At 44.3% G+C, this 24,194-nt stretch overlaps 2 protein-coding genes across 4 annotated transcripts in view; both read right to left on the reverse strand.

Annotated features, from left to right (window-relative positions):
• The window catches only part of LOC129867767 (unconventional myosin-XV-like), a 414,777-nt gene extending 393,667 nt beyond the window's left edge, over positions 1-21,110 (reverse strand). The window contains exon 1 of the mRNA XM_055941278.1: positions 20,573-21,110. The gene's annotated coding sequence lies outside the window, so the exon portion shown is untranslated. The remainder of the gene's footprint in view (positions 1-20,572) is intronic.
• An 892-nt stretch (positions 21,111-22,002) lies between these two features.
• LOC129832272 (developmentally-regulated GTP-binding protein 2) overlaps positions 22,003-24,194 on the reverse strand; it is a 96,188-nt gene continuing 93,996 nt past the window's right edge. For all 3 annotated transcript variants that reach the window (XM_055896217.1, XM_055896225.1, XM_055896207.1), the window contains exons 12-14: positions 22,695-22,753; positions 22,532-22,585; positions 22,003-22,406 (exon numbers count right to left, since the gene is read on the reverse strand). In XM_055896217.1, coding sequence (XP_055752192.1) covers positions 22,320-22,406; positions 22,532-22,585; positions 22,695-22,753 — 200 coding nt within the window. In that variant the 3' untranslated portion in view covers positions 22,003-22,319. The remainder of the gene's footprint in view (positions 22,407-22,531; positions 22,586-22,694; positions 22,754-24,194) is intronic.

Genomic DNA, 24,194 nt, shown 5'->3' on the forward strand with positions numbered 1-24,194 from the left:
TAACAGACAAACAACACTGACTGCATAATGTTCCCATAACAGACAAACAACACTGACTGCATAATGTTCCCATAACAGACAAACAACACTGACTGCATAATGTTCCCATAACAGACAAACAACACTGACTGCATAATGTTCCCATAACAGACAAACAACACTGACTGCATAATGTTCCCATAACAGACAAACAACACTGACTGCATAATGTTCCCATAACAGACAAACAACACTGACTGCATAATGTTCCCATAACAGACAAACAACACTGACTGCATAATGTTCCCATAACAGACAAACAACACTGACTGCATAATGTTCCCATAACAGACAAACAACACTGACTGCATAATGTTCCCATAACAGACAAACAACACTGACTGCATAATGTTCCCATAACAGACAAACAACACTGACTGCATAATGTTCCCATAACAGACAAACAACACTGACTGCATAATGTTCCCATAACAGACAAACAACACTGACTGCATAATGTTCCCATAACAGACAAACAACACTGACTGCATAATGTTCCCATAACAGACAAACAACACTGACTGCATAATGTTCCCATAACAGACAAACAACACTGACTGCATAATGTTCCCATAACAGACAAACAACACTGACTGCATAATGTTCCCATAACAGACAAACAACACTGACTGCATAATGTTCCCATAACAGACAAACAACACTGACTGCATAATGTTCCCATAACAGACAGACAACACTGACTGCATAATGTTCCCATAACAGACAGACAACACTGACTGCATAATGTTCCCATAACAGACAAACAACACTGACTGCATAATGTTCCCATAACAGACAAACAACACTGACTGCATAATGTTCCCATAACAGACAAACAACACTGACTGCATAATGTTCCCATAACAGACAAACAACACTGACTGCATAATGTTCCCATAACAGACAAACAACACTGACTGCATAATGTTCCCATAACAGACAAACAACACTGACTGCATAATGTTCCCATAACAGACAAACAACACTGACTGCATAATGTTCCCATAACAGACAAACAACACTGACTGCATAATGTTCCCATAACAGACAAACAACACTGACTGCATAATGTTCCCATAACAGACAAACAACACTGACTGCATAATGTTCCCATAACAGACAAACAACACTGACTGCATAATGTTCCCATAACAGACAAACAACACTGACTGCATAATGTTCCCATAACAGACAAACAACACTGACTGCATAATGTTCCCATAACAGACAAACAACACTGACTGCATAATGTTCCCATAACAGACAAACAACACTGACTGCATAATGTTCCCATAACAGACAAACAACACTGACTGCATAATGTTCCCATAACAGACAAACAACACTGACTGCATAATGTTCCCATAACAGACAAACAACACTGACTGCATAATGTTCCCATAACAGACAAACAACACTGACTGCATAATGTTCCCATAACAGACAAACAACACTGACTGCATAATGTTCCCATAACAGACAAACAACACTGACTGCATAATGTTCCCATAACAGACAAACAACACTGACTGCATAATGTTCCCATAACAGACAAACAACACTGACTGCATAATGTTCCCATAACAGACAAACAACACTGACTGCATAATGTTCCCATAACAGACAAACAACACTGACTGCATAATGTTCCCATAACAGACAAACACTCTTTTCACACTACGCGGTTGGACTAATACTGTGAAATGATGATAAGGCCCTTTTAGTGTCCGAGCTGTTTGACAAGACAGCCTGAAATTTCAGCCTGTTTTGGTTGGATAGAGTTTTGGCCTGCCTGGTGACATCATTAGTTAATAGACCAATAAGAAAGAGAGATCCAAACCTCTGTCAACAACAGCTAGTTCTCATTTGTCCCCTCCCCACTCAGACAACTCCATGACAGTCCAAGCAAAATTCTTCCTTGAGAAATTGCTCTTTGCTAAGAAGCCATTTTTTTATTACCATTTTAATTGAAAACAATCACAACCAGGTAGTTAATTGTTACCCAGAAATGATTTGATAGTGAGATAAAACAGCTACATTGGACCTTTAATCCCTGCTTCTGACCCATTACCTCTGACATCTCACCCTCAACAACAGACAGCGGGGGGGGGGGGGGGGGGGGGGGGGGGGGGGGGGTAGTGGTAAATGGTCTCTACCACTACATCACCATAGAAGATAAATGTCTCTGTAATGATCAGGTTAGTCCAGCAGGAGGGAGCAGAGTGTCTGTTTGGGAGGAGTGCCCTGCATGTCAACACCAATTGACAGGAAATAAACTACAGGAGGATGGACACAGACAATTAGAGCCCACTGAGCTAAATCCAAGGCCTTAGAACGGGGGAGCTAAATCCAAGGCCTTAGTATGGGGGAGCTAAATCCAAGGCCTTAGTATGGGGGAGCTAAATCCAAGGCCTTAGTATGGGGGAGCTACATCCAAGGCCTTAAAATGGGGGAGCTAAATCCAAGGCCTTAGTATGGGGGAGCTAAATCCAAGGCCTTAGTATGGGGGAGCTAAATCCAAGGCCTTAGTATGGGGGAGCTAAATCCAAGGCCTTAGTATGGGGGAGCTAAATCCAAGGCCTTAGTATGGGGGAGCTAAATCCAACCTTCAGGTCTCAGACAAGATTATTGATCAGGTGAGCGCAGACCAGCTAGAGGTCAAATGTTATTCCTGCGTGGTGTTAACGTGGGTTTCAGACAGGTTCTAAATAAGGAATCTGTCTGATAGCCTGCAGACAGGGTCTAAATAAGGAATCTGTCTGATAGCCTGCAGACAGGGTCTAAATAAGGAATCTGTCCGATAGCCTGCAGACAGGGTCTAAATAAGGAATCTGTCTGATAGCCTGCAGACAGGGTCTAAATAAGGAATCTGTCTGATAGCCTGCAGACAGGGTCTAAATAAGGAATCTGTCTGATAGCCTACAGACAGGGTCTAAATAAGGAATCTGATAGCCTGCAGACAGGGTCTAAATAAGGAATCTGTCTGATAGCCTGCAGACAGGGTCTAAATAAGGAATCTGTCTGATAGCCTGCAGACAGGGTCTAAATAAGGAATCTGTCCGATAGCCTGCAGACAGGGTCTAAATAAGGAATCTGTCTGATAGCCTGCAGACAGGGTCTAAATAAGGAATCTGTCCGATAGCCTGCAGACAGGGTCTAAATAAGGAATCTGTCTGATAGCCTGCAGACAGGGTCTAAATAAGGAATCTGTCTGATAGCCTGCAGACAGGGTCTAAATAAGGAATCTGTCTGATAGCCTACAGACAGGGTCTAAATAAGGAATCTGATAGCCTGCAGACAGGGTCTAAATAAGGAATCTGTCTGATAGCCTGCAGACAGGGTCTAAATAAGGAATCTGTCTGATAGCCTGCAGACAGGGTCTAAATAAGGAATCTGTCCGATAGCCTGCAGACAGGGTCTAAATAAGGAATCTGTCTGATAGCCTGCAGACAGGGTCTAAATAAGGAATCTGTCTGATAGCCTGCAGACAGGGTCTAAATAAGGAATCTGTCTGATAGCCTGCAGACAGGGTCTAAATAAGGAATCTGTCCGATAGCCTGCAGACAGGGTCTAAATAAGGAATCTGTCTGATAGCCTGCAGACAGGGTCTAAATAAGGAATCTGTCTGATAGCCTGCAGACAGGGTCTAAATAAGGAATCTGTCTGATAGCCTGCAGACAGGGTCTAAATAAGGAATCTGTCTGATAGCCTGCAGACAGGGTCTAAATAAGGAATCTGTCCGATAGCCTGCAGACAGGGTCTAAATAAGGAATCTGTCCGATAGCCTGCAGACAGGGTCTAAATAAGGAATCTGTCTGATAGCCTGCAGACAGGGTCTAAATAAGGAATCTGTCTGATAGCCTGCAGACAGGGTCTAAATAAGGAATCTGTCCGATAGCCTGCAGACAGGGTCTAAATAAGGAATCTGTCTGATAGCCTGCAGACAGGGTCTAAATAAGGAATCTGTCTGATAGCCTGCAGACAGGGTCTAAATAAGGAATCTGTCTGATAGCCTGCAGACAGGGTCTAAATAAGGAATCTGTCTGATAGCCTGCAGACAGGGTCTAAATAAGGAATCTGTCCGATAGCCTGCAGACAGGGTCTAAATAAGGAATCTGTCCGATAGCCTGCAGACAGGGTCTAAATAAGGAATCTGTCTGATAGCCTGCAGACAGGGTCTAAATAAGGAATCTGTCCGATAGCCTGCAGACAGGGTCTAAATAAGGAATCTGTCTGATAGCCTGCAGACAGGGTCTAAATAAGGAATCTGTCTGATAGCCTGCAGACAGGGTCTAAATAAGGAATCTGTCTGATAGCCTGCAGACAGGGTCTAAATAAGGAATCTGTCTGATAGCCTGCAGACAGGGTCTAAATAAGGAATCTGTCTGATAGCAGGGTCTAAATAAGGAATCTGTCCGATAGCCTGCAGACAGGGTCTAAATAAGGAATCTGTCTGATAGCCTGCAGACAGGGTCTAAATAAGGAATCTGTCTGATAGCCTGCAGACAGGGTCTAAATAAGGAATCTGTCTGATAGCCTGCAGACAGGGTCTAAATAAGGAATCTGTCCGATAGCCTGCAGACAGGGTCTAAATAAGGAATCTGTCCGATAGCCTGCAGACAGGGTCTAAATAAGGAATCTGTCCGATAGCCTGCAGACAGGGTCTAAATAAGGAATCTGTCTGATAGCCTGCAGACAGGGTCTAAATAAGGAATCTGTCTGATAGCCTGCAGACAGGGTCTAAATAAGGAATCTGTCTGATAGCCTGCAGACAGGGTCTAAATAAGGAATCTGTCCGATAGCCTGCAGACAGGGTCTAAATAAGGAATCTGTCTGATAGCCTGCAGACAGGGTCTAAATAAGGAATCTGTCTGATAGCCTGCAGACAGGGTCTAAATAAGGAATCTGTCTGATAGCCTGCAGGCAGGGTCTAAATAAGGAATCTGTCTGATAGCCTGCAGACAGGGTCTAAATAAGGAATCTGTCTGATAGCCTGCAGACAGGGTCTAAATAAGGAATCTGTCTGATAGCCTGCAGACAGGGTCTTCTCTTGTTATCAGACAAGCTGATGGCTGCCACTTTCAAACAGGACTGTAGTTAAGCTCTAAATAACACACACACACACTTCCGTAGATTTAACAGGGACTCAAACTGGATTTATAAATACTGCAGTCTACTACTAAATTATACACAGTAAACTAAATCAAATATATGCTGATACAATAGTGGCGTTGATACTTTATAAAATACAAGCATAACAGTTACTAAACAAACTGTAAACTGAGTTGAGCTAAAGCCTAGGCATTAGTGTGGGGGAGCTAACTAAAATCTTCAGGTCTCAGCCAAGGTTATTGATCAACATCTAATGATGTTCCTGTTGTGGGACTGTGGGTGGGACGGACGGACGGACGGACGGACATACAGAAAGACAGACAGACAGAGCCTACATGAGTACCCTAAACTACACTACAGCCTGGACAGATATAAAAGAGTCTCAGGGCTCATATTAGCTGTTTTCTAACACTATAAAACAGTATTATAAGTAAACACTGGTCAACAACAACCGTATGTATAACTTATATAATACATACGTGTTGACCTACATGTAAACATACATGTAAACATCTAGGCCATACTGGTAACATCTAGGCTATACTGGTAACATCTAGGCCCTACTGGTAACATCTAGGCCCTACTGGTAACATCTAGGCCCTACTGGTAACATCTAGGCCCTACTGGTAACATCTAGGCCCTACTGGTAACATCTAGGCCCTACTGGTAACATCTAGGCCCTACTGGTAACATCTAGGCCATACTGGTAACATCTAGGCTATACTGGTAACATCTAGGCCCTACTGGTAACATCTAGGCTATACTGGTAACATCTAGGCTATACTGGTAACATCTAGGCTATACTGGTAACATCTAGGCTATACTGGTAACATCTAGGCTATACTGGTAACATCTAGGCTATACTGGTAACATCTAGGCCCTACTGGTAACATCTAGGCTATACTGGTAACATCTAGGCTATACTGGTATCATCTAGGCTATACTGGTAACATCTAGGCTATACTGGTAACATCTAGGCTATACTGGTAACATCTAGGCTATGCTGGTAACATCTAGGCTATACTGGTAACATCTAGGCTATGCTGGTAACATCTAGGCTATACTGGTAACATCTAGGCTATGCTGGTAACATCTAGGCTATACTGGTAACATCTAGGCCCTACTGGTAACATCTAGGCCCTACTGGTAACATCTAGGCTATACTGGTAACATCTAGGCCATACTGGTAACATCTAGGCCCTACTGGTAACATCTAGGCCCTACTGGTAACATCTAGGCCCTACTGGTAACATCTAGGCCATACTGGTAACATCTAGGCTATACTGGTAACATCTAGGCCCTACTGGTAACATCTAGGCTATACTGGTAACATCTAGGCTATACTGGTATCATCTAGGCTATACTGGTAACATCTAGGCTATACTGGTAACATCTAGGCTATACTGGTAACATCTAGGCTATACTGGTAACATCTAGGCTATGCTGGTAACATCTAGGCTATACTGGTAACATCTAGGCCCTACTGGTAACATCTAGGCCCTACTGGTAACATCTAGGCTATACTGGTAACATCTAGGCCATACTGGTAACATCTAGGCTATACTGGTAACATCTAGGCTATACTGGTAACATCTAGGCCCTACTGGTAACATCTAGGCCCTACTGGTAACATCTAGGCTATACTGGTAACATCTAGGCCATACTGGTAACATCTAGGCTATACTGGTAACATCTAGGCTATACTGGTAACATCTAGGCTATACTGGTAACATCTAGGCTATACTGGTAACATCTAGGCTATACTGGTAACATCTAGGCTATACTGGTAACATCTAGGCTATACTGGTAACATCTAGGCTATACTGGTAACATCTAGGCTATACTGGTAACATCTAGGCTATACTGGTAACATCTAGGCCCTACTGGTAACATCTAGGCCCTACTGGTAACATCTAGGCCATACTGGTAACATCTAGGCCCTACTGGTAACATCTAGGCCCTACTGGTAACATCTAGGCCCTACTGGTAACATCTAGGCCCTACTGGTAACATCTAGGCTATACTGGTAACATCTAGGCCCTACTGGTAACATCTAGGCTATACTGGTAACATCTAGGCCCTACTGGTAACATCTAGGCTATACTGGTAACATCTAGGCTATACTGGTAACATCTAGGCTATACTGGTAACATCTAGGCTATACTGGTAGACCAGTGTGTAGTAGGACCTATGTAACATGTAGGCTATACTGGTAACATCTAGGCTATACTGGTAACATCTAGGCCCTACTGGTAACATCTAGGCTATACTGGTAACATCTAGGCTATACTGGTAACATCTAGGCTATACTGGTAACATCTAGGCTATACTGGTAACATCTAGGCCATACTGGTAACATCTAGGCTATACTGGTAACATCTAGGCTATACTGGTAACATGTAGGCTATACTGGTAACATGTAGGCTATACTGGTAACATCTAGGCTATACTGGTAACATCTAGGCTATACTGGTAACATCTAGGCTATACTGGTAACATCTAGGCTATACTGGTAACATCTAGGCCATACTGGTAACATCTAGGCCCTACTGGTAACATCTAGGCCCTACTGGTAACATCTAGGCCCTACTGGTAACATCTAGGCCCTACTGGTAACATCTAAGCCCTACTGGTAACATCTAGGCCCTACTGGTAACATCTAGGCCATACTGGTAACATCTAGGCCCTACTGGTAACATCTAGGCCCTACTGGTAACATCTAGGCCCTACTGGTAACATCTAGGCCCTACTGGTAACATCTAGGCCCTACTGGTAACATCTAGGCCCTACTGGTAACATCTAGGCCCTACTGGTAACATCTAGGCCCTACTGGTAACATCTAGGCTGCTATACTGGTAACATCTAGGCTGCTATACTGGTAACATCTAGGCTGCTATACTGGTAACATCTAGGCTGCTATACTGGTAACATCTAGGCTGCTATACTGGTAACATCTAGGCTGCTATACTGGTAACATCTAGGCCATACTGGTAACATCTAGGCCATACTGGTAACATCTAGGCCATACTGGTAACATCTAGGCCATACTGGTAACATCTAGGCCATACTGGTAACATCTAGGCTATACTGGTAACATCTAGGCCATACTGGTAACATCTAGGCTATACTGGTAACATCTAGGCTGCTATACTGGTAACATCTAGGCTGCTATACTGGTAACATCTAGGCTATACTGGTAACATCTAGGCCCTACTGGTAACATCTAGGCCATACTGGTAACATCTAGGCCATACTGGTAACATCTAGGCTATACTGGTAACATCTAGGCCCTACTGGTAACATCTAGGCCATACTGGTAACATCTAGGCTATACTGGTAACATCTAGGCTATACTGGTAACATCTAGGCTATACTGGTAACATCTAGGCCCTACTGGTAACATCTAGGCCATACTGGTAACATCTAGGCTATACTGGTAACATCTAGGCTATACTGGTAACATCTAGGCTATAATGGTAACATCTAGGCTATAATGGTAACATCTAGGCTGCTATACTGGTAACATCTAGGCTATACTGGTAACATCTAGGCCCTACTGGTAACATCTAGGCCATACTGGTAACATCTAGGCTATACTGGTAACATCTAGGCTATACTGGTAACATCTAGGCTATACTGGTAACATCTAGGCTATACTGGTAACATCTATCCTATACTGGTAACATCTAGGCTATACTGGTAACATCTAGGCTATACTGGTAACATCTAGGCCCTACTGGTAACATCTACGCCCTACTGGTAACATCTAGGCCCTACTGGTAACATCTAGGCTGCTATACTGGTAACATCTAGGCTATACTGGTAACATCTAGGCTGCTATACTGGTAACATCTAGGCTGCTATACTGGTAACATCTAGGCTGCTATACTGGTAACATCTAGGCTGCTATACTGGTAACATCTAGGCTGCTATACTGGTAACATCTAGGCTATACTGGTAACATCTAGGCTATACTGGTAACATCTAGGCTATACTGGTAACATCTAGGCTATACTGGTAACATCTAGGCTATACTGGTAACATCTAGGCTATAATGGTAACATCTAGGCTATAATGGTAACATCTAGGCTGCTATACTGGTAACATCTAGGCTGCTATACTGGTAACATCTAGGCTATACTGGTAACATCTAGGCTATACTGGTAACATCTAGGCTATACTGGTAACATCTAGGCTATACTGGTAACATCTAGGCTATACTGGTAACATCTAGGCCCTACTGGTAACATCTAGGCTATACTGGTAACATCTAGGCCCTACTGGTAACATCTAGGCCCTACTGGTAACATCTAGGCCCTACTGGTAACATCTAGGCTATACTGGTAACATCTAGGCTATACTGGTAACATCTAGGCTATACTGGTAACATCTAGGCTATACTGGTAACATCTAGGCTATACTGGTAACATCAAGTTATACTGGTAACATCTAGGCCCTACTGGTAACATCTAGGCTATACTGGTAACATCTAGGCTATACTGGTAACATCTAGGCCCTACTGGTAACATCTAGGCCCTACTGGTAACATCTAGGCCCTACTGGTAACATCTAGGCCCTACTGGTAACATCTAGGCTATACTGGTAACATCTAGGCCCTACTGGTAACATCTAGGCCCTACTGGTAACATCTAGGCTATACTGGTAACATCTAGGCCCTACTGGTAACATCTAGGCCCTACTGGTAACATCTAGGCCCTACTGGTAACATCTAGGCTATACTGGTAACATCTAGGCCCTACTGGTAACATCTAGGCCCTACTGGTAACATCTAGGCCATACTGGTAACATCTAGGCTATACTGGTAACATCTAGGCTATACTGGTAACATCTAGGCCATACTGGTAACATCTAGGCTATACTGGTAACATCTAGGCTATACTGGTAACATCTAGGCTATACTGGTAACATCTAGGCCCTACTGGTAACATCTAGGCTATACTGGTAACATCTAGGCTATACTGGTAGACCAGTGTGTAGTAGGACCTATGTAACATGTAGGCTATACTGGTAACATCTAGGCTATACTGGTAACATCTAGGCTATACTGGTAACATCTAGGCTATACTGGTAGACCAGTGTGTAGTAGGACCTATGTGCATCCAAATTCAACAGGTGCTGAACGTAAATAACCTAAGTTGTTTCTAACACTGTAGTCAACTAAATGACACACACAGTAAAACATTATCCTGATCAAGTTGTGTGGAGTTTTCAAATACAACGTCCTAGCTAGCTGCTAGCTAGCTACTTACATACAGTAAATATGATCCAGCGTCAAGTGTCGTGCCTACCCCATAACGCCACAACACAATGCGCCCTGGCGCTCTCCTTTGTTCCTCTCTCGCTCTCCTATGTCACAGTTCCCTCCATCTTCTCTCCTCCTCATCTCTGGTTATTCCAAAACACAATCTCTCCATCCATTCCTCTCTCCCGACCAACATGGTGGCATCTTTAAACTCTGCGAACTAACTCTTCACGCCTGTTAATATAACCACTATCACTAGTAAACTCCCTCCCTCTCTCTCTCTTCCTCTCTCTCTCTCTCTCTCTCTCTCTCTTCCTCTTTGCCATGAATGGATGCGTTTGCATTTTTTATGTCTCTATAATGCCGGTGTTGTGTTGTCTGGTGAATGGAGCAGCCGGTAACCGGTCTACCTGAGAGGCAGAAATGGAGCAGCCGGTAACCGGTCTACCTGGGAGGCAGAAATGGAGCAGCCGGTAACCGGTCTACCTGAGAGGCAGAAATGGAGCAGCCGGTAACCGGTCTACCTGGGAGGCAGAAATGGAGCAGCCGGTAACCGGTCTACCTGGGAGGCAGAAATGGAGCAGCCGGTAACCGGTCTACCTGGGAGGCAGAAATGGAGCAGCCGGTAACCGGTCTACCTGGGAGGCAGAAATGGAGCAGCCGGTAACCGGTCTACCTGGGAGGCAGAAATGGAGCAGCCGGTAACCGGTCTACCTGGGAGGCAGAAATGGAGCAGCCGGTAACCGGTCTACCTGGGAGGCAGAAATGGAGCAGCCGGTAACCGGTCTACCTGGGAGGCAGAAATGGAGCAGCCGGTAACCGGTCTACCTGGGAGGCAGAAATGGAGCAGCCGGTAACCGGTCTACCTGAGAGGCAGAAATGGAGCAGCCGGTAACCGGTCTACCTGGGAGGCAGAAATGGAGCAGCCGGTAACCGGTCTACCTGGGAGGCAGAAATGGAGCAGCCGGTAACCGGTCTACCTGGGAGGCAGAAATGGAGCTGCCGGTAACCGGTCTACCTGAGAGGCAGAGATGGAGCTGCCGGTAACCGGTCTACCTGAGAGGCAGAAAGCAGAGCGACCGTTGGTAAAGGCGCCAACAGCAGCTTCGGGTCCGCGAGGAGGAGGTCAAAGGTGGAGGGTCAAGGAGAGCGGCGACTCACAATTCAATACCGTGGCGACTCACAATTCATTCATTCATTATTTTATCCATTCATCCACTACTGGAGAGACAAGAGGGAAGAGGAAGTAGGTATTTATCCATTCATCCACTACTGGAGAGACAAGAGGGAACAGGAAGTAGGTATTTATCCATTCATCCATTACTGGAGAGACAAGAGGGAACAGGAAGTAGGTATTTATCCATTCATCCACTACTGGAGAGACAAGAGGGAACAGGAAGTAGGTATTTATCCATTCATCCACTACTGGAGAGACAAGAGGGAACAGGAAGTAGGTATTTATCCATTCATCCATTACTGGAGAGACAAGAGGGAACAGGAAGTAGGTATTTATCCATTCATCCACTACTGGAGAGACAAGAGGGAACAGGAAGTAGGTATTTATCCATTCATCCACTACTGGAGAGACAAGAGGGAACAGGAAGTAGGTATTTATCCATTCATCCACTACTGGAGAGACAAGAGGGAACAGGAAGTAGGTATTTATCCATTCATCCACTACTGGAGAGACAAGAGGGAACAGGAAGTAGGTATTTATCCATTCATCCACTACTGGAGAGAAAAGAGGGAACAGGAAGTAGGTATTTATCCATTCATCCACTACTGGAGAGACAAGAGGGAACAGGAAGTAGGTATTTATCCATTCATCCACTACTGGAGAGAAAAGAGGGAACAGGAAGTAGGTATTTATCCATTCATCCACTACTGGAGAGAAAAGAGACAAGAGGAAGTAGGTATTTATCCATTCATCCACTACTGGAGAGAAAATAGGGAACAGGAAGTAGGTATTTATCCATTCATCCACTACTGGAGAGAAAAGAGGGAACAGGAAGTAGGTATTTATCCATTCATCCACTACTGGAGAGACAAGAGGGAACAGGAAGTAGGTATTTATCCATTCATCCACTACTGGAGAGACAAGAGGGAACAGGAAGTAGGTATTTATCCATTCATCCACTACTGGAGAGACAAGAGGGAACAGGAAGTAGGTATTTATCCATTCATCCACTACTGGAGAGAAAAGAGGGAACAGGAAGTAGGTATTTATCCATTCATCCACTACTGGAGAGACAAGAGGGAACAGGAAGTAGGTATTTATCCATTCATCCACTACTGGAGAGACAAGAGGGAACAGGAAGTAGGTATTTATCCATTCATCCACTACTGGAGAGACAAGAGGGAACAGGAAGTAGGTATTTATCCATTCATCCACTACTGGAGAGAAAAGAGGGAACAGGAAGTAGGTATTTATCCATTCATCTACTACTGGAGAGACAAGAGGGAACAGGAAGTAGGTATTTATCCATTCATCCACTACTGGAGAGACAAGAGGGAACAGGAAGTAGGTATTTATCCATTCATCCACTACTGGAGAGACAAGAGGGAACAGGAAGTAGGTATTTATCCATTCATCCACTACTGGAGAGACAAGAGGGAACAGGAAGTAGGTATTTATCCATTCATCCACTACTGGAGAGACAAGAGGGAACAGGAAGTAGGTATTTATCCATTCATCCACTACTGGAGAGACAAGAGGGAACAGGAAGTAGGTATTTATCCATTCATCCACTACTGGAGAGACAAGAGGGAACAGGAAGTAGGTATTTATCCATTCATCCACTACTGGAGAGACAAGAGGGAACAGGAAGTAGGTATTTATCCATTCATCCACTACTGGAGAGAAAAGAGGGAACAGGAAGTAGGTATTTATCCACTACTGGAGAGAAAAGAGACAAGAGGAAGTAGGTATTTATCCATTCATCCACTACTGGAGAGAAAAGAGGGAACAGGAAGTAGGTATTTATCCACTACTGGAGAGAAAAGAGACAAGAGGAAGTAGGTATTTATCCATTCATCCACTACTGGAGAGACAAGAGGGAACAGGAAGTAGGTATTTATCCATTCATCCACTACTGGAGAGAAAATAGGGAACAGGAAGTAGGTATTTATCCATTCATCCACTACTGGAGAGAAAAGAGACAAGAGGAAGTAGGTATTTATCCATTCATCCACTACTGGAGAGACAAGAGGGAACAGGAAGTAGGTATTTATCCATTCATCCACTACTGGAGAGACAAGAGGGAACAGGAAGTAGGTATTTATCCATTCATCCACTACTGGAGAGACAAGAGGGAACAGGAAGTAGGTATTTATCCATTCATTCACTACTGGAGAGAAAAGAGGGAACAGGAAGTAGGTATTTATCCATTCATCCACTACTGGAGAGACAAGAGGGAACAGGAAGTAGGTATTTATCCATTCATCCACTACTGGAGAGACAAGAGGGAACAGGAAGTAGGTATTTATCCATTCATCCACTACTGGAGAGACAAGAGGGAACAGGAAGTAGGTATTTATCCATTCATCCACTACTGGAGAGAAAAGAGGGAACAGGAAGTAGGTTTTTATCCATTCATCCACTACTGGAGAGAAAAGAGGGAACAGGAAGTAGGTATTTATCCATTCATCCACTACTGGAGAGAAAAGAGGGAACAGGAAGTAGGTATTTATCCACTACTGGAGAGAAAAGAGACAAGAGGAAGTAGGTATTTATCCATTCATCCACTACTGGAGAGAAAAGAGGGAACAGGAACTAGGTATTTATCCACTACTGGAGAGAAAAGAGGGAACAGGAAGTAGGTATTCATCCACTACTGGAGAGACAAGATGGAACAGGAAGTAGATATTTATCCATTCATCCACTACTGGAGAGACAAGAGGGAACAGGAAGTAGGTATTTATCCATTCATCCACTACTGGAGAGACAAGAGGGAACAGGAAGTAGGTATTTATCCATTCATCCATTACTGGAGAGACAAGAGGGAACAGGAAGTAGGTATTTATCCATTCATCCACTACTGGAGAGACAAGAGGGAACAGGAAGTAGGTATTTATCCATTCATCCACTACTGGAGAGACAAGAGGGAACAGGAAGTAGGTATTTATCCATTCATCCATTACTGGAGAGACAAGAGGGAACAGGAAGTAGGTATTTATCCATTCATCCACTACTGGAGAGACAAGAGGGAACAGGAAGTAGGTATTTATCCATTCATCCACTACTGGAGAGACAAGAGGGAACAGGAAGTAGGTATTTATCCATTCATCCACTACTGGAGAGACAAGAGGGAACAGGAAGTAGGTATTTATCCATTCATCCACTACTGGAGAGACAAGAGGGAACAGGAAGTAGGTATTTATCCATTCATCCACTACTGGAGAGACAAGAGGGAACAGGAAGTAGGTATTTATCCATTCATCCACTACTGGAGAGACAAGAGGGAACAGGAAGTAGGTATTTATCCATTCATCCACTACTGGAGAGAAAAGAGGGAACAGGAAGTAGGTATTTATCCATTCATCCACTACTGGAGAGAAAAGAGACAAGAGGAAGTAGGTATTTATCCATTCATCCACTACTGGAGAGAAAATAGGGAACAGGAAGTAGGTATTTATCCATTCATCCACTACTGGAGAGAAAAGAGGGAACAGGAAGTAGGTATTTATCCATTCATCCACTACTGGAGAGACAAGAGGGAACAGGAAGTAGGTATTTATCCATTCATCCACTACTGGAGAGACAAGAGGGAACAGGAAGTAGGTATTTATCCATTCATCCACTACTGGAGAGACAAGAGGGAACAGGAAGTAGGTATTTATCCATTCATCCACTACTGGAGAGACAAGAGGGAACAGGAAGTAGGTATTTATCCATTCATCCACTACTGGAGAGAAAAGAGGGAACAGGAAGTAGGTATTTATCCATTCATCCACTACTGGAGAGAAAAGAGGGAACAGGAAGTAGGTATTTATCCATTCATCCACTACTGGAGAGACAAGAGGGAACAGGAAGTAGGTATTTATCCATTCATCCACTACTGGAGAGACAAGAGGGAACAGGAAGTAGGTATTTATCCATTCATCCACTACTGGAGAGACAAGAGGGAACAGGAAGTAGGTATTTATCCATTCATCCACTACTGGAGAGAAAAGAGGGAACAGGAAGTAGGTATTTATCCATTCATCTACTACTGGAGAGACAAGAGGGAACAGGAAGTAGGTATTTATCCATTCATCCACTACTGGAGAGACAAGAGGGAACAGGAAGTAGGTATTTATCCATTCATCCACTACTGGAGAGACAAGAGGGAACAGGAAGTAGGTATTTATCCATTCATCCACTACTGGAGAGACAAGAGGGAACAGGAAGTAGGTATTTATCCATTCATCCACTACTGGAGAGACAAGAGGGAACAGGAAGTAGGTATTTATCCATTCATCCACTACTGGAGAGACAAGAGGGAACAGGAAGTAGGTATTTATCCATTCATCCACTACTGGAGAGACAAGAGGGAACAGGAAGTAGGTATTTATCCATTCATCCACTACTGGAGAGACAAGAGGGAACAGGAAGTAGGTATTTATCCATTCATCCACTACTGGAGAGAAAAGAGGGAACAGGAAGTAGGTATTTATCCACTACTGGAGAGAAAAGAGACAAGAGGAAGTAGGTATTTATCCATTCATCCACTACTGGAGAGAAAAGAGGGAACAGGAAGTAGGTATTTATCCACTACTGGAGAGAAAAGAGACAAGAGGAAGTAGGTATTTATCCATTCATCCACTACTGGAGAGACAAGAGGGAACAGGAAGTAGGTATTTATCCATTCATCCACTACTGGAGAGAAAATAGGGAACAGGAAGTAGGTATTTATCCATTCATCCACTACTGGAGAGAAAAGAGGGAACAGGAAGTAGGTATTTATCCATTCATCCACTACTGGAGAGACAAGAGGGAACAGGAAGTAGGTATTTATCCATTCATCCACTACTGGAGAGACAAGAGGGAACAGGAAGTAGGTATTTATCCATTCATCCACTACTGGAGAGACAAGAGGGAACAGGAAGTAGGTATTTATCCATTCATCCACTACTGGAGAGAAAAGAGGGAACAGGAAGTAGGTATTTATCCATTCATCCACTACTGGAGAGACAAGAGGGAACAGGAAGTAGGTATTTATCCATTCATCCACTACTGGAGAGACAAGAGGGAACAGGAAGTAGGTATTTATCCATTCATCCACTACTGGAGAGACAAGAGGGAACAGGAAGTAGGTATTTATCCATTCATCCACTACTGGAGAGAAAAGAGGGAACAGGAAGTAGGTTTTTATCCATTCATCCACTACTGGAGAGAAAAGAGGGAACAGGAAGTAGGTATTTATCCATTCATCCACTACTGGAGAGAAAAGAGGGAACAGGAAGTAGGTATTTATCCACTACTGGAGAGAAAAGAGACAAGAGGAAGTAGGTATTTATCCATTCATCCACTACTGGAGAGAAAAGAGGGAACAGGAAGTAGGTATTTATCCACTACTGGAGAGAAAAGAGGGAACAGGAAGTAGGTATTCATCCACTACTGGAGAGACAAGAGGGAACAGGAAGTAGATATTTATCCATTCATCCACTACTGGAGAGACAAGAGGGAACAGGAAGTAGGTATTTATCCATTCATCCACTACTGGAGAGACAAGAGGGAACAGGAAGTAGGTATTTATCCATTCATCCACTACTGGAGAGACAAGAGGGAACAGGAAGTAGGTATTTATCCATTCATCCACTACTGGAGAGACAAGAGGGAACAGGAAGTAGGTATTTATCCATTCATCCACTACTGGAGAGAAAAGAGGGAACAGGAAGTAGGTATTTATCCATTCATCTACTACTGGAGAGACAAGAGGGAACAGGAAGTAGGTATTTATCCATTCATCCACTACTGGAGAGACAAGAGGGAACAGGAAGTAGGTATTTATCCATTCATCCACTACTGGAGAGACAAGAGGGAACAGGAAGTAGGTATTTATCCATTCATCCACTACTGGAGAGACAAGAGGGAACAGGAAGTAGGTATTTATCCATTCATCCACTACTGGAGAGACAAGAGGGAACAGGAAGTAGGTATTTATCCATTCATCCACTACTGGAGAGACAAGAGGGAACAGGAAGTAGGTATTTATCCATTCATCCACTACTGGAGAGACAAGAGGGAACAGGAAGTAGGTATTTCACTGAGTTTCATTCATACGGTGCAACCATATAATTTGACATTAGAAAACTAGAATGGACATGAACCTTGTTGTGATTGTCTAACGGTCGGCCATGTTGGTCAGGGAGTCGGGGAAACCGTGGAGTTGCCAGTGAGCTGTGATTAAGATAGCGGTAAAACGTTAAGGTGAATAATTTATCTGCCCTGTATGAGTTGTTAGATAACTATCCAGACAGTTATACAGGAAACGGTTCCTTACGTTTATCAAATTAAATACCAATATGCCATTCAAACAACACAGTCAATCCACAGGCGTACACTGGCTGTAACCGGTTGGTGATAGGACTTAGATACGTACTACATGTCCGTAGACTGGCTGTAACCGGTTGATAAGACTTAGAGACGTACTACATGTCTGTAGACTGGCTGTAACCGGTTGATAAGACTTAGAGACGTACTACATGTCTGTAGACTGGCTGTAACCGGTTGATAAGACTTAGAGACGTACTACATGTCTGTAGACTGGCTGTAACCGGTTGATAAGACTTAGAGACGTACTACATGTCCGTAGACTGGCTGTAACCGGTTGATAAGACTTAGAGACGTACTACATGTCCGTAGACTGGCTGTAACCGGTTGATAAGACTTAGAGACGTACTACATGTCCGTAGACTGGCTGTAACCGGTTGATAAGACTTAGATACGTACTACATGTCCGTAGACTGGCTGTAACCGGTTGATAAGACTTAGATACGTACTACATGTCCGTAGACTGGCTGTAACCGGTTGATAAGACTTAGATACGTACTACATGTCCGTAGACTGGCTGTAACCGGTTGATAAGACTTAGAGACGTACTACATGTCTGTAGACTGGCTGTAACCGGTTGATAAGACTTAGAGACGTACTACATGTCCGTAGACTGGCTGTAACCGGTTGATAAGACTTAGAGACGTACTACATGTCCGTAGACTGGCTGTAACCGGTTGATAAGACTTAGAGACGTACTACATGTCCGTAGACTGGCTGTAACCGGTTGATAAGACTTAGAGACGTACTACATGTCCGTAGACTGGCTGTAACCGGTTGATAAGACTTAGAGACGCACTACATGTCCGTAGACTGGCTGTAACCGGTTGATAAGACTTAGAGACGTACTACATGTCCGTAGACTGGCTGTAACCGGTTGATAAGACTTAGAGACGTTGTAAATACTGATATGGTATCGTGTTATAGCACTCAGCTTTCTAATGAACTACATCTGAGACACGTATGGCCTGTTTATATATATAGAGAGGTTATTCATTTGGAACGTGTATAAAAACCTGTGTAGATTGTATTTAGAATTATATTACTATATTTCCGGTTGACTATATGTCCATTACACCGTTTCTGATACATCACATGGCTTTACATCTGTTTTCCTGCATAAATCAAAAGCAGGAAATGCATCACCTATCCCTCTGCTGCCATTCATTTCTATTAGACTGGGTTTGGATTTCTCCCTGACCAAGATGGCCGCCATGTTCACACCGATTATTAGAACCAAAGAGGATAAGGTGAAGCAAGAGGGATAACTGGGCCACAAAAAAAAATCTGTCTTCTCCAGCATGTGGCGTTTTTTTTCGCTCACCAAGCGAGGAGTTTTAGTATGGAGGTTAATGAGTGTCGAATTTGGTTAACAAAAAAATGTTAATGGCTTATTTGCTCTAATAGAAGTGTCGTAATGATTAGGTTGTTCCCGAGTGTACTGATATAAGTAGGACACGTGACAACCCGGGAACTTTGAGAAAAACTTCATAACGGAGTTGTGCTTGGTGGTCACTAGTTACCACAGCCACAAAGTCATTAACCCCGCATTTTTCTAAAATGTGTCTTTAAACCTAACCTTACCCATACTGCTCACCTTACGCCTAACTGAACAACCCCCCCCCCCCCCCCCCCCCCCCAAAAAAAACAACGTTCCATTGATTATTTTCACGATATTTTTGACTTTGTGGCTGGGGTAACTATTGGAAGACATTTCTTTTCATTGTTAGAGCAGCCACTAGAGTTTACGGTCAATATACTGGAAGCAATAAGACACGAGGGGGTGTGATATATGGCCAATATACCACGGCTAAGGGCTGTTCTTATGCAAGACTCAGCATGGTGTGCCTTGATACAGCCCTTTAGACGTGGTATATTGGCCATATATCACACCCCCTCGTGCCTTACTGGTATTATAAACCGGTTAACAACTTAATCAGAGCAGTAAGAATACCCGTGGTCTACGGTCTGATATACCATGGCTTTCAGCCAAATCAGCATTCATGGCTCCAACCACCCAGTTTATTATAGATAATGTGTGTTAGAACCAGCGATGTGTAATAAACCCCTAGATTGCATGATGCTACGAATTGGCCAATGAGAGGCTTTGAAGCCACCGGTCCTATCAGTCATCTAGTGTATATATATATATACACACACACACACACATCGCTGTTTAAAACCATCCTGAAGGTCTGATACATTGGAGCCATTAAAAGTACTCCAGGATTTAGACTCTGGTGGGATTCAGCGTTCTGTTACAGCTCCTGAAACGGAGTATATTAAACAGAACGTTGAACGTTACTATCGAGCTCAGAAACTGTAGATATTTTGAATAAAGATCTTTATTAAGACACCTTTTTATAGCTGTGTTTTTACTTAGGGGGTACGTTTAGTTGTCCTATCTATTTTATCCCACTCTATATAGTATATTACTGTAAAGCATTAGTCTCTCAGGTTATTGTTTTAACATTTTAAATGTCTCACTTAAAAAAACGTACTGTTTTAATCTTTCCTCACCTTTTTTTTTGTCATTTGTTAAGCACTTTGCCTGCCCAGTAAGGTGCTGTGTAAATAGTTCTGATTTGATTCTCCAAGAGAGAGAAACGGTTTAATTTACTTACCTCCAGACTGAAACCAACGTCTTCGTCTAACCCTCTCGACAACAGCTCCCTTCTGGCTGCACTGTGAACCCTCCTCACCTCCGTTTAACATTACATTTCCCCCGACACACTATATGGGAGTTCAGCTGTTAATGTTCAACTAGTCAGAGGTGAAGATCACCAAAGATAATCAAAATCTGTTCCTGACACTTGTAAAAGTGATTGTAAAAAACAAACATTAAAACGTGATGAAACCACACCTCAGAGAGTTTTCTATCACGAACGGGCTCGTCACACCTTTCAGTAATCCACTCTAGCCGTCTCTCCTCTGACCCTTTCAGTAATCCACTCTAGCCGTCTCTCCTCTGACCCTTTCAGTAATCCACTCTAGCCGTCTCTCCTCTGACCCTTTCAGTAATCCACTCTAGCCGTCTCTCCTCTGCCCCTTTCAGTAATCCACTCTAGCCGTCTCTCCTCTGCCCCTTTCAGTAATCCACTCTAGCCGTCTCTCCTCTGACCCTTTCAGTAATCCACTCTAGCCGTCTCTCCTCTGCCCCTTTCAGTAATCCTCTCTAGCCGTCTCTCCTCTGCACCTTTCAGTAATCCACTCTAGCCGTCTCTCCTCTGACCCTTTCAGTAATCCACTCTAGCCGTCTCTCCTCTGACCCTTTCAGTAATCCACTCTAGCCGTCTCTCCTCTGACCCTTTCAGTAATCCACTCTAGCCGTCTCTCCTCTGCCCCTTTCAGTAATCCACTCTAGCCGTCTCTCCTCTGCCCCTTTCAGTAATCCACTCTAGCCGTCTCTCCTCTGACCCTTTCAGTAATCCACTCTAGCCGTCTCTCCTCTGCCCCTTTCAGTAATCCACTCTAGCCGTCTCTCCTCTGCCCCTTTCAGTAATCCACTCTAGCCGTCTCTCCTCTGCCCCTTTCAGTAATCCACTCTAGCCGTCTCTCCTCTGACGCTGGTTTTAACAGGAGGAGGGTGAAGTTGCCCCGAGATGATGATCTTGGGACAGTTTTGCATTTTCCCACTAATGGTTCAGGATCGGGGGAAGCTGATCCTAGATCTGTACCTAACAGGGCTGGGGTCAATTCAGGAAGTGATTTTTAATTAAACATTTCAAAAAGGAAAATAGGTATATAAAATAAATAAATAGTTTCTACTGCTCAGTTTGAGGTCATTGAAAATATATTGTTTTTCAAATTTTTGATTTGTTATTTCAAGTTCACTTCCTGAATTGACGGCCTTGAATTTGAATTGCCACCAGCCCTTGTACCTGCGGGGAAACGTCCCCTTTTGGAGCATTTTATAATAGCGGTCATTTCAACACCTCCGTCTCTGCTGTCCGTCGCCTTACTTCTGCAGACTACAGAACCTGCCGGGTTGGACTTCAAAAAACAACACAAATTGTAACCAACGGAAAAAACAAAACCACAGAAGCAAACCGTGTCCATTTTCAAGTTCTTGGAATTTATTGAGTTTCCCTTTTTCATTCTGGATGTGTTTCAACGTCAACAAAGATAAAACATGCTGCTTCCTGTCCTCTTGTAACTCAGATCATATCTGGTTCTTGATTGGTTATTTTGTTGTTTCAAACGCGAAATAAGAATCAGGACTTTAGAATCTGCTGGTTCTGGATAAATCAACTTCCTGTTTTTTTTGTTTTTTAACTCCTCCCACCCATCCTGTATTCTGTCCAATCGGAAGGCCTGTTTTACTAACTCGTCCCACCCATCACGTCATCGGTCCTATCCCGAAGAGCTGTTTCACTTCTTAACAATCTGGATGACGTCCTCGTGCTCCATGATGTGTGTTAGCCCCACACGCTGGGGGTCGAACTTAGTGCTGGTGCCCTGGAACACAACAGGAAGACAGTCACACAAAATGGAGTCATGAAAGAAAGATACAGTGTTTTATAAACGCAGAGAGAGCAAACCCAACGTTGCTAGCATGCTAGCACGGGGTGCTGCTAACTTACCCAGACCAGGGCGTACTTGAACTGGCTGGCTAACGTCCTGTGGATCCGATGGCACTGCAGGGAGAGAGGGAGACCGTCGTTAAGGCTTTAGCTCAGCGGGTTAACAGTCTGGTGCCGACGACCTGGGGTTCAAAGCCAGGAGGTCAGTGTGTGTTCAGCTCACCACATGTTCTACAGATGCTCCTCTTCTCATGATGATGGCGTCGCTGAAGTCAGGCCTCTCTGAAACAACAAGACCACAATTCAACGGGAGACACCAGAGGTTCTAAACACAGAGACACCAGGGGTTCTAAACACAGAGACACCAGGGGTTCTAAACACAGAGACACCAGAGGTTCTAAACACAGCGTGGGAGACACCAGGGGTTCTAAACACAGCGTGGGAGACACCAGAGGTTCTAAACACAGAGACACCAGGGGTTCTAAACACAGCGTGGGAGACACCAGAGGTTCTAAACACAGAGACACCAGGGGTTCTAAACACAGAGACACCAGGGGTTCTAAACACAGAGACACCAGGGGTTCTAAACACAGAGACACCAGGGGTTCTAAACACAGAGACACCAGGGGTTCTAAACACAGAGACACCAGGGGTTCTAAACACAGAGACACCAGGGGTTCTAAACACAGAGACACCAGGGGTTCTAAACACAGAGAGACACCAGGGGTTCTAAACACAGAGACACCAGGGGTTCTAAACACAGCGTGGGAGACACCAGGGGTTCTAAACACAGCGTGGGAGAGACACCAGGGGTTCTAAACACAGCATGGGAGACACCAGGGGTTCTAAACACAGCGTGGGAGACACCAGGGGTTCTAAACACAGCGTGGGAGAGACCAGGGGTTCTAAACACAGCATGGGAGACACCAGGGGTTCTAAACACAGCGTGGGGGAGACACCAGGGGTTCTAAACACAGCGTGGGAGAGACACCAGGGGTTCTAAACACAGCGTGGGAGAGACCAGGGGTTCTAAACACAGCGTGGGAGAGACACCAGGGGTTCTAAACACAGCGTGGGAGACACCAGGGGTTCTAAACACAGAGACACCAGGGGTTCTAAACACAGAGACACCAGGGGTTCTAAACACAGAGACACCAGGGGTTCTAAACACAGAGACACCAGGGGTTCTAAACACAGAGACACCAGGGGTTCTAAACACAGCGTGGGAGAGACACCAGGGGTTCTAAACACAGCGTGGGAGAGACACCAGGGGTTCTAAACACAGCGTGGGAGAGACACCAGGGGTTCTAAACACAGCGTGGGAGAGACACCAGGGGTTCTAAACACAGCGTGGGAGAGACACCAGGGGTTCTAAACACAGCGTGGGAGAGACACCAGGGGTTCTAAACACAGCGTGGGAGAGACACCAGGGGTTCTAAACACAGCGTGGGAGAGACCAGGGGTTCTAAACACAGCGTGGGAGAGACACCAGGGGTTCTAAACACAGCGTGGGAGAGACCAGGGGTTCTAAACACAGCGTGGGAGACACCAGGGGTTCTAAACACAGCGTGGGAGAGACACCAGGGGTTCTAAACACAGCGTGGGAGACACCAGGGGTTCTAAACACAGAGACACCAGGGGTTCTAAACACAGCGTGGGAGAGACACCAGGGGTTCTAAACACAGCGTGGGAGACACCAGGGGTTCTAAACACAGAGTGGGAG

This window comes from Salvelinus fontinalis, chromosome 2, assembly GCF_029448725.1.
Source record: "Salvelinus fontinalis isolate EN_2023a chromosome 2, ASM2944872v1, whole genome shotgun sequence".
In the NCBI taxonomy this organism is placed as follows: Eukaryota; Metazoa; Chordata; class Actinopteri; order Salmoniformes; family Salmonidae; genus Salvelinus; species Salvelinus fontinalis.